General features: G+C 39.7%; 1 protein-coding gene across 4 annotated transcripts in view; it reads left to right on the forward strand.

The window, feature by feature from the left end:
- The window catches only part of NR3C1 (nuclear receptor subfamily 3 group C member 1), a 146,462-nt gene extending 134,517 nt beyond the window's left edge, over nucleotides 1–11,945 (forward strand). For 2 of the 4 annotated variants that reach the window (XM_033926944.1, XM_033926945.1), the window contains exon 9: nucleotides 4,996–11,945. In XM_033926944.1, coding sequence (XP_033782835.1) covers nucleotides 4,996–5,148 — 153 coding nt within the window. In that variant the 3' untranslated portion in view covers nucleotides 5,149–11,945. Of the gene's footprint in view, nucleotides 1–165; nucleotides 305–4,995 lie in introns of those variants that run through there. The other 2 variants (XM_033926943.1, XM_033926946.1) reach the window with 2 other exon arrangements.
- Nucleotides 11,946–12,223: the final 278 nt, after the last annotated feature.

Below are 12,223 nucleotides of genomic sequence, written 5' to 3' on the forward strand. Positions count from 1 at the left end.
AGTGGTTTATGGACTTTTCGTCCAGGGACTTGCCCAAATCTTTTTTTTTTAACCCCCAAAATGTTAACTGCGTCTTCTGTACCTCCTGGCAACAAGTTCCAAAGCTGAACTATTTTTTTAGTAAAATGATATTTCTCCTGTTTGTTTTAACCCTATAATTGGCAGATGGTGAAACGGCTGTTTTACGTACATTAATGTTGAACCAGAGCAACGGTACCAAGTAAGAGGCATTTGGAGATGCAGATCTCCCATAAGAGCTATAGAAGACGCATGTTGCTTCTGAGCAACAAGGCCAAATAAAGGGTTAAACGTATTACTATGTCTCCTCATCTTTGTACATTTTGAAAGAGTAAACAATTGCTTCATTTTTACCCATTCTACTCCACTTAGTATTTTGTAACATAGAAACATGATGGCAGATAAAGGCCCAAATGGCCCATCCAGTCAGCCCATCCACACCATCCACTATCTCCTCCTCTCCCTATTGACTAAGGCTCTTTACAGCTCCATTGTGATGTCATACAACTTTATGGTTATAGAAACATTGTAACATGATTGCAGATAAAGGCCAAATGGCCCATCCACAGCATCCACTATCTTCTCCTCTCCCTATTGGCTAAAGCTCTTAACATTTGCATCTCCTCTTCCTATTGGCTAAGGCTCTTTACAGCTGCATTGTGATGTCATAGAACTTTATGGTTATAGAAACATTGTAAGATGATGGCAGATAAAGGCCAAATGGCCCATCCACAGTAACCATTATCTTTTCCTCTCTCTAAGCGATCCCACATGCCTGTCTCAGGCTTTCTTGAATTCAGACACAGTCTCTGTCTCCACACCCCCCTTCCGGGAGACTGTTCTATGCATCTACACCCTTTCTATTAAAAAAAAAAAAAAGTATTTTCTTAGATTACTCCTGAGCCTGTCACCTCTTAACTTCATCCTGTGTCGGTATTACCGACTGACTTTAGTGCAGTGTTTCTCAACTCAGTCCTGGAGTATCCCCTTGCCAGTCAGGTTTTCAGGATATCCACATTGAATTTGCATAAACTTGATTTGCATACATTGCCTCCATTATATGCACATTTCTTTCATGCATATTCATTGTGGATATCTTGAAAACCTGACTGGCAAGGGGGGACTCCAGGACCCAGTTGAGAAACATTGCTTTAGTGCATCTCACCCTAAATGTGTTGAACTCCAGTTATTCAAAGGTGCCTTCTGGGAGGAAGGTGTCTGAATTCACCTTAGGGCACTTTCAGATCTACCCTCCCATTGCCGCCTCTTGCAAATATGTATCTTTATCTCTGATGCGATATAACTTCTAGTCCCATATGTCTATATGGGCCTCTGAGCTTATAAATCACCTTGAACCTGTACTGGATAAGAGCAATTCAGAAATTCAAATTAGATTAGAAAACTGTTTTGGTACCACAATACCACTGCCTCGATCGGGTTGTCCATCCAAAAGTCTTTTGTCTTAGGCTAAAGAAATTGCCAAGGAAGGGTCACTATGAGGCCAGAGACTACAAAGGTCTCTGACAGACTTGGGAAAATATTGGCTGCTCAAGAGTTTGATTCAAAAGCAGAACTCCTGGTGGTTTTCTGATATTGCCACTAACCCTGTCCCTTCCAGAAGGGCATAAAGTAATGTTGATGATCTTTCAATTCAGAAGTAGTTTAAAAATTGCATGAAACTGATTGGTTGACAGTTTTGCAGTACTGCATAATTGATGCAAAGGTTACCAAATTAGGTTGCATTTCATGAAGAGGTTTGCTGTGGTTCAGTTTAATTCCAGTTAAATAAATAAATAGGAGGAAAATGATAGATTGCTAGCTTGGAGAGCCTTATGAAGACCGTCCAAGAATCAAGAGAAGAAATGCTGATGTAGGCAGCTTTTGTACACGACAGTGAAAGAAGCAGAATTGTGCAAATGAGAACTTGTAAGCATGATTTCATGGAAGAAAGTCATTTCAGAAATATGAAATCACCCTGCCAGAGATACAGCTCTGGATTTTGCAGACCAGAATGTATAATTGATTCCCTGTTCCAGAATAAATGCATGCTGCTTACTGCAGACAGTGGTGTGTTGTGGAGCAGAGAGGAAATGCTTCTTGGAAAGGCGAGAAATGCTCTTTAAGCCAAGCCATCCACTTTTTGAACTATGACTGCAAATAAACAAGATGGTAAAAATGAGCCATCTTTCCATATATTTTTTTAATGTATCACCACCTCACTGATATAAGGGCAGTGGGGTACTTGGAAGCAATTCTGGATCTAGCAAACCAGGGTTTAGTCACAGGTAGTTTCAAGTTTATTTAAATTTGATAAATCGCTTATTACATACTAAGCGAGTAACATTAAAATATGAGATAGATCTAGAGGTTATTATACAACTTTAAAAGGGGTTAAAAACAAACTGGCAGAACAAACAGACTCAGATACATAAGGGAAAGAAAAAGGAAGAGAAGACAGTTACAATATTGATATTTTTCATAATTGGGAAGAAAAGAAAAACCAAATAAGGGAAAAACCTATGGAATGGGATTAAGATTGTTAGAAATGAATTATTTAGGTAGTCTTGCAAGAGCTGGGGCCTGTCCACTTTTAGCTCAGACCCACCCAGCAGCAGTGTGGCTGATCAGATCCCCCAAGCCCCTCCAACTGAAGACATATTTAGCTGCAACCCCTGAGTTATCAAAACATTCTGGCAGTCAGCAGCCATGTTCACGCACGAGCAGAGAATGCTGCTGGGAGTGTGACTGCCTGGGAGTATGAGCTGAGAATGTCTTCAGGGACTCTGCCAGCCAATATATTAAGTTCAGTGGAGGCAGAAGACACGGGGCAGTGAAGAAATGTGTGGGCCCAACCAGAAATTGTCTTCTGATTATACCGCTGTAGCAAACACATGCAAAGATTGCTGGGAGAAAAAGGAGACAGCATATGGGGGCTTCAGATTTCAAGGTATCGGGCCATGACTTTTGAGGGGAACTTTATCTTGTTCCTGCATGACTGATAAATCTATTTTTTTTCTATCCTGATGTACTTCCTCCAATGGCACAAAAGACAGATTTGCAGAAAAGAAAACAAATCAGATATCATCTGAATCGTAGGTGGCAATTCTGTACTGCATTGGCTGCCAGTGGAGGCGCGGGTGAAGTTTAAATCTGGTTGCTTCTGTTTAGCTCCCAAATATATAATTGAGCTTTTCTCCTTTGCAACCAACAGACATAAGAGAAACTCACATCTGAATTTTGTTTTTCTGCCTGTTAGATAGAGGTTGTAAACTTAAAAAACATCATCAAAATCTTTTTTCATATCAAGCAGCGTCATGGAGTAAGGATTTAGAACAATTGCTGGGGGATTTAGGAGACATCGAAAAACATCTCTGTTTTCAAAGTATTTAGCACAAGGAGAAAAATCTCCCAAGACCCTTATAAAAAACGGGGTGAGGGGAAGAGACAGCTCGAACCAAATTCGTAAACATTTTATTATGCAGTATTTTGATCATTTTAGCATCTCTAATTATTGGCTTTTAACTTTTTTAGTTCTATTCAACTTCTTTTATTGTTTTTTTTTTAACTATTGTAAACCGCATAGAACTTTACGGCCTTGCGGTATATAAACGGATTATTATTATTATTTATGGGAAAAGCCTTATTACAAGACACTGACATTCAAACAACCAGCACCAGGTGAATAATAAATATATTAAGACGCTTACAGGATGGCCCCATTGAAGAACAGGATAGTGACACAACTGTACAGAAATGTCCATCTCCTGCCCCTCGGTTCGTCACGTTTTTTTCAAACACACCTTGACAAATACATTTGAAAAAACAGCAACCATTCAGCTGTCTCTTAAATGCTGCAGCAGAGGAGCAAAGTTCACGAAAATTGATATTTTGTCATTAGTTGTAGATCTTTATACTAAAAATTGTTCATGATTATATCATAACAATGGATTTTATTTCTTTTTTTTGGTTTTCTTTCACATCTTTTCATTGCTAGTTCAAGGAGAGTTGCATTCAGCTATAGGACACATTTACTGAAAGGAAAAAAAAAAAAAAGCTTTACCAGTTTTTAGCAAAGGTATTTAGGGGCTTATTTACTCTTGTGGTAAGATTTCAGAATCACTATAAGTTAATAGATTTAATATGCAGTAACTTGGGATCTAGCTAGGTGCTTTGGCCACTGTTGGAAACAGGATACTGGGCTTGACAGACCTTCGTTCTGTCCCAGGATAGCAGCTCTTATGTTCCTATGAAAATGAACCCCATTATGGACCATTGTGACATCACTGATGAGGTTGGCTCTTAGGCATTGGTGGAATGAGGCTTTGTGACATCACAACTCTTTGGGTTTCTGCCTGGTACTTGGGACCTGGGCTGGCCACTCTTGAAAACAGGATGCTGGGCTTAATGGACCTTTGGTCTGTCCCAGGATAGCAGCTCTTATGTTCTTATGAAAATGAACCCCATTATGGACCATTGTGACATCACTGATGAGGCTGGCTCTTAGGCATTGGTGGAATGAGGCTTTGTGACATCACAGCTCTTTGGGTTTCTGCCAGGGACTGTATTAGCTGTAATTTATTTATTTATTCAATTTGCTATACTGTTCTCCCAGGGGAGCTCAGAACAGTTTACCTGAATTTGTTCAGGTACTCAAAACATTTTTTCCTGTCTGTCCTGGTGGACTCACAATCGATCTGGGGCAATGGGGGGGATTAAGTGACTTGCCCAGGGTCACAAGGAAGGAGTAGCGTGGGTTTGAACCTACAACCTCAGGGTGCTGAGACTGTAACTTTAACCATTGCGCCATACTCTCCCGCACGCATCCCTGTATATTAGCTCAGCCTAACAGCTAAGGAGCTGCATTAACATCTAATATCCAATACAACAATACACTGCAGAAAATAAGTCAATGCAATTGAAGTTACTGGTTTTCCCTGTTACTTAATTCCTGTTTTGCTTTTGTCCTTCTTATCCCAGGTTGTTGAAAACCTCCTGAGCTTTTGCTTCCATTCATTTTTGGATAAATCGATGAGCATCGAGTTCCCAGAGATGTTGTCAGAAATTATCAGCAATCAGATACCAAAATACTCCTCTGGAAATATCAAAAAACTCTTGTTTCATCAGAAGTGACTGCCTTATTAAAAAAAAAAAAAAAAAAGGTTGCCTTAAAGGAATTTTTAAAAAATTTTGACACATAGCTTTTATTATACAGACTGAGACGCGCTGATTTTCGTCCTTGCAATGGTGTTTTTTTTTTTGTTTGTTTTAATTATGCACTACATGTGGTTTACAGAGGGCCAACACTTGGGCTACTGGAGGAGAGAAGACTTTGTCATGGTCGATGTTACTGGTCAAGAGAAGGAAGAATGATGCATACAAATCAGAGTTAGCATTAGAAATATTCTCTTGTAATATTTTTTTTCCAGTTTGTCAGATAAAACTTTGTCACTTTTTTGTATAGTTGAAATTATGTTTGGTTCATGCATGTAATCTAAAGGAAGTTTACAAGTGTATATTGGAAAAGGGAAGTTGTGCCTTTTTTTAAGCTATTACTCTGATTTTACCAGTTTCCTTTCAGATTTATACTGTCAACTGACTCGATCATTGTTTCTTACATATTTTTTTTGTATCACTTTCAGATGTTTGTTGTACAGTTGTTTTGTTTTTTGTTCAGGGAAGGATGGGGATAGGTTGTCATTGTTTTAGGTGGGTTTTCCTATAAGCTCTTCACTTTCCTTAATTTCCTTCCCAAAAACACCACCACACTTTGTCCTCTGTAAGAAAATGGGTCAGATTGTCTGACCCTGATTTCATCACCTTTTTTTTTTAATCCCTTTCTTTTTCAATTGTTGTCCATCAGTCACAGAAAGATAGGTTTACCAGCACTTTTAGCTGTCACCCCAAATCCGGATCCAGTGCCCAGGACCAGAATTTCCCCCTTTCAGCTTGCTTGGAGGTAAAATCATGCAGATGTGTGTACCTCGTACATCAGCCCAGTCTCTGACTGGTCCTGAGACCAACCCATGATTTTTCTGCTGGTTGCCAGAAATTGTTGCTGCAATGTCTATGATGAGTGTATCTGGAGGGAGGGGGGAAAGGTGATGGTCCAGAGTTGTCCAGAAGTACCTCAGATCTGTATTTAAACTGGGTCTCCTGTGGTGAGTCAGCGTCGTGGAATGCAAAGCTGGTAATCGAGTATGAGGAGCTGATATCAGCAGATGATCTTACAATTACTTTATGAACATGCTAGTCCAGCCTTAAGCGCCAGCGTTTCAAAATGATTGTGGGGTGCCAAATTACACCTCTCTAGACACAGTAAAGAAGCGTGCTGAGCACCCTCAAAGCTGTTTCCCGAGTCTAGGAAAAGCCAAGCGCAAAGACAGGTTAAAAGTCTTAAAGCCATTTCATGTGTCATGGCACACAACCCAGCCTTATTGGAAACTCTTATTACCCAAGTATGCTCACTAAGCTCAGTGAACCCTCATGATCAACCTGAGGGCTTGGAGCAGCTCATTTGTCCAGCAGGGGCCACCAGTGTTGCACCCAAGCCTGGAAAAGCCCAAAAGATGTACTGTCACACACAGTATAGCCCTAAGCCATAGAGCTGGAAGCTTTTTGTAAAAAACTGGAAGTACCAAATATGACTTTAATCAGTGGAGGCCCATTTTAAAGTATTAGCCATATCTTGAAAAACTTTTGTTAAAAAGGAAAAAAAAAAAGTTCCTTTTATTCATCCCTCAGGAAGCTGATAGGAACATATTTCAGTGTGCATAGCTTAAAAAAAACAAAAAGAACAGTATTATATTATGATTCCAGATACCAAAATATTTCTCTTCACATGGCAGTGGTCAAAGGGAGCCTGTGCATGGCATCCATACTGAGGCACTTACTCTAAAACTAAGTCTTTAATCGAAAATCTCTAATGTTTATGCAAATAGTAAGTCAACTTGACTTTGTGCAGTAAAAATTCATTGCTTGAGAAATTCAGGCTTCCCATTAGCACTCATTTTTCCCCACGCCATGCTTTTTATTCTTTTGCAGTCTTTCCCAAAGCATCAAGGAGCTAGACTACTGAGATTTTGATGAAATGATTGCCAAATGTCTCTCTGTTTCTGTATCTTTGGAAGCCTTTTACTAAAGGGTGGGAAGCATGTGGTCACTCAAACCACAGCCGTAGTAGCGGTTACCGTGTCAGCGTTATGGCCCGTGCTATTCCATGCGTTAAATGTATGCAACGGACACAGATTGCATCTTTCTGTTTCGCACACGGTAACTTCCCACATTCCACCTGTCACAGTTGCAGACAGCATGCGTGCACACACTGGACTAGTCGGTAAATGGCGCTCCAATTTGCACGCCATTCATAGAACAGAACTTGGAGCCAATTTCAGCACTAAACGATGGCTGTGAGGATTTGCATCAGCTGAAACCTAGGTGCAGATCCCTGGCATTCAGTCATAACGGCACACGTATTTAGTAAACGCCCCTGACGCACCCATGGCCACGTCCGCTTTTGAGCTGTGCGTTAAGATTTGCAGCAGATCTTTGTAGAAGATGCATCAGCAAATCCAAATTGTTACCAATTAACGCCAATAATTGATTGCATTATTACTAGTCAGTTTAGTCGCACCAGCATCTCAGAATAGCACACATAAATTTGCATACCATTTATAGTCTGGGGAAATGTGGCCTAAAAAGGAGGTAGTAAGGTCCCGATTCTCTAAATGACGCCTAACTTAATTGTATGAAAAGCTTAATTGGTGCGAAGAATTGGCAATGAACAACTCATAATTGACTTCAAGTCCAAGGCGCCTACCAAAAAGTAGGCGTGATTGGGGGGTGTTTTTCATGTAGGCGCCTGTTTTGCACTTGGGCGCAGTCATTTAGGCTAAGAGAACCCTGGCGTAAATAGAATGCGCCTAAGGCTAGGATGGCTACCAATGCCTAAGCATGATTCTATAAAGAGAAATGCACTTAGCATCGCACTTTAGGCGCCATTTATAGAATTTTCCCGTAAGTGCATCGGTGCTCTCCGTAACTACTTATGAGATAGAGATATTCTTGTACAGTATGAGAAGCCATGAGATCACCTTTGACAGATGATGCACATAACGCTCTTTAGTAAAGGTGGGAGGTCCCCCTTTTTTTTTATACAGAAAGGGTGGTAGATGCATGGAATAGTCTCCTGCTAGAGGCAGTGGAGATAAAGATTGAGTGAGTTCAAGAAAGTATGAAACAGGCATGTGGATTCTCTTAGGGAGAGGAGGAGAATAGTGGATGCCACAGATGGGCCATTTGGTCTTTATCTGCCATCATGTTTCTCTGTTTCTTTTTCTGTCCATAAAAGCTGTAGCCCTTCAATATCAATTACTGCTGTGCCATACATTAACCATAGGTCTTCTGAATTTCTCTTTGTCAAAGGTAGATCAATATATTTTAAACAATTCCAAAGCTATAGTAGCCCTTTCCATGTGCACCAGACACTATCTAAACATTTTTTGGTAGCAAAAAAATGTTGCTCCCTCTGCTTTAAAGCGAGCAGAATTTCATTCAAAATAAAAACATCCCCAAAAAAACTTAATTCTTCTAGGCAGAAAATGGAAAAATGTGAAACTTTTAATATATTTTTGTATTTAGTTATAGAAAAAATAATTATATCTTGATGTATTTAAAGACCCACAAACGAAGTGGAAGGGCTACTGCAGCTTGAAACACAGAGCAATTAAATAACCGATTGTAAAAATAGCTTGTATAGTGTATAATAAGAGATTTTTAGATTTAAAAAAAAAAAAAAAAAAGTTCTTTTGTGGTTAAGAGACATGCTTTATGGGTTGTTTTCTGTCATGATTACCAGAGTGTTAAAGAGGTAACCACCAAGACGGCACTTTATGGAACATGTCTAGTAGTTGGGATTTCTCAGAGTGTGAATTCACCTGGTTTTATTTTATTTTTTTTATTTTTTTTGGGGGGGGGGGTTGTTGCTTTTGTACATTAGTGCCTGGGTGAGAATGTAATGTTGTAACTTCAGTGCACATCCGCACTTGTTCACACTCCCCTCGTATTCTGTTTGAGAACGGACGAGCGCTTGCCTGCGTGTGGGGAATCGCACGGAGCTCCTCTGCAGGGGAGGGATAAAGAAAGCACGTGTGGGCGGTGTGTCCTCGAGAGAGTGCAATCTGTGTGCGTGTGTGTACATCGTCTGAAGTTTGGGTTTACTTTTCACACGCAGCCTCACAATTTTAGCAAACCATACAAAATTTTCGGCAATAATAACGCTACAGGTACCAGCAATATATGCATAACCTCCGTTCTGAGGTTATTCACAAAACACTATAACTCTCCTCCCATACAGCAACACTTTGTTTCCAGAAGAATCAGGAAACACAAGATATGGGTTAGGTTTGTTTATTTTTCATGACTTTTTTGAATGTCGTTCCGATAAATCGCTACTCTGGAGTAAAGTATCATTGCTTTCAAAAGTACAATGTAATTAATCTATTTTCTCCTTGGATTGTCTGTAAAGTTATGTACATTTTGTAAAAGCTAACTTCTTAAAAGAGCAGGAAATATTGTAACTGTAATTTTGCAACCCCACTGAATAGAACTACAAGTATTTATGCTGCCTGTTAAGAGAATTATCTTAAAGAGTAACTGTGTTTGCTTGGAAAAAAAAAAAAAAATAGTGAGCCATACCTGGACCGTAACTGCAGGAAAAAAAAGTGCTTTTTAAAATTTATCTTAAGAGAAATGTAAGTAATCTGCTTGTACTGCTTTATCTTTCTCTTAACCCCAAAAATCTCCTCTTCAATTTTCCAGTGGGAAATTATTACATAGAGAAAATATAATATACAAGAGAAAAGAACGGGCAACTTGCTTTTTTAAAAGAGGCTCTAATGTTTGGTGTGTGTGTTATTTTCCCCCAGTGGTAGCTCAAGACAAGTTACATTCAGGTATCGTAGGTATTTCTCTGTCTGCAGAGGGCTCCCACTCTAAGGGATCTGTCACAGGGCTCATCTTATTCTCATGGGCCTTATTACAAATAACATGCATTGATCTTTAGTTAAAGGACAGTGTCTTGCCGAGAGCCACAAGGAGTGTTGGTGGAATTCCAACCGTGGTCTCTCCGATTCACAACCTGCTGCTTTAACCACTAGGCTACGCCATTCAGAAGCTTATTTTGCCAAACATTACTAGAACCTTGCATTTAAAAAATCACAGTTCTTCATTAAGAAATGGGATATATAGGTTCTTGTTAGAATATTTATTTAGCACTTACTCATAGATTGAACCAGCAGAGGGAAGCATTCTGAATACCACATGGGGACAAATGGAGAAAAGGTTGGACAAAACACTTAAAATATTATAAAGTTTTTTTTTTTAAATCCCAATGACTTGATATTCATACAAACCAAGCTGCCAGAATTGTTTCTGGCTTACTTGGAGGGGGGGGAAGAGTACCTCAGCTGGGACTAAAACAAGTCAGCTTTGTGCAGTTAACCCATTAAGGTGGGGTAGCGTGATGGCTTGTAGTGTGTGCGTCAGGTACATGTGGATACTAATGTGTAAAGATTAACTATGTAAAGGGCAGACTGAGCTGTTTGCCTTTTGGGAAAGGAAACGAGTTTCTCTACCTCTGTGAGTGAGTGGAGCAGCCTAGCAGGGCTAATCACAGCTCCTAGTGCCTTACGGTGTATGCAGCGGGTCAGGACCCTGGAATCCTGTCCTGCTTGAAGCGACCTGCGGAAGAAACGCAATGCCATTGTCTGGACATTGCATGGCACCAGATTAAGTAGTTCTCTGGGTGATTGCTTCCTGGTTCATTTTATTTTAGTTGCGATGCTTGTGAAATGGGAAATGTTAAGGCAACGAAGAGCTTCTCATTTTTAGATCAGATTAATTAAAATTCCCAATTTTTAAAGGGGTCACTGGATGTGAAATTCTGAAAATCCTGGAAAATATTAGCATTTCTGAATGAACTGATCTTGTTCTATATGCACACACCCCCACCTACTTGCTCCCTCAGTAGTGCCAGAACTTTGCTCGCTTTAGCCCTTGACCCTAAACCAAAGTAGGTTAACTGATAAGCGATCCCTTGGACGTAATCTATTAACTCGTACATCAAAATAATCCTGTGCTTTGGAATTGCTTTTTGCAGGCAGAAACAAGGGGTAAGGACATGTTCTCTTAGGCTTCTGCGGATGGCGTCATGATTGTAGCAAGTTTCCGGGTCTTGCTGCGTTTGCGTAGAAAGAACCGACCTTTCAGCCATCAAGAAAGCCACACAGCATGATGGATGAAACATCGGTTCTTTCTTCACAGATGCAGCGAGACCTGGAAACCTGCTACAATCAGGAGTAAGGATAGTTTTAGGTGCTAAAGAAATATCCAACACCGGTGTCCAATTGGTGCCCATAGTAAGGATAATAAACAAAGAGTGCCTTTAGCATAAATCACCTCTCCATTTCTAAATTGCTGGAAATCGTAAAGACGGATCGACTGCCGCAGTAGCAGAATCTAAATGAAACAGATGGAAATGTGTGCATGTTTCAAAGGATTCAAACTTTGGCCTTTTCCTGGGTCTGAGTAAAATGTTTGTTTGGGGGGGGGGGGGGGGTTTGCACATAGCAAGCTTGTTTAGTTAATGCCAAGTTAAGACCAAGGAATTAGAGCCTCTTGGAGAAAAGGAAGGTGTGCCCAAGGCCAGGCTTTATTTTCTTCTACCTAAAGGCTGTGTGTATGAAAATATCCCCAAACAATTTGCTAACTGCATAGATTCAACAATTTGTCAATATTCTATTTTGTATATTAAACTAATAAAAAAAAAATTAAGGTATATCGTGGAGGGACAGAGCCTATATTATACTGACGTATGGCATTATTGAAAAAAAAAAAAAAAACAAACAAAGCTTTTTCATTATTTTTTATCACAGTAATTTTAAACCCTGTAAAATATAATTAAAATATGTGACTCCTGTTTAAAACAAAAAAAAGTTGTAGTTTTTTATTTATCCTGATCAAGAATTCTGTAGTAACAATGTCTTTTCACTTATGCTGTAAAATGTCAGACTTGAGTCTTTCTTCTATGGAACTATTTTAACATTTATTTTCATTGAAATGCTCCAGTACAGCAACGCCACATCTGTACAGAAGTTGCAATGAATGTGGTCTTTTCACAGCAACGCCAACTAATGAGCAGAAATCATAT

This window comes from Geotrypetes seraphini, chromosome 18, assembly GCF_902459505.1.
Source record: "Geotrypetes seraphini chromosome 18, aGeoSer1.1, whole genome shotgun sequence".
Classification (NCBI taxonomy): domain Eukaryota; kingdom Metazoa; phylum Chordata; class Amphibia; order Gymnophiona; family Dermophiidae; genus Geotrypetes; species Geotrypetes seraphini.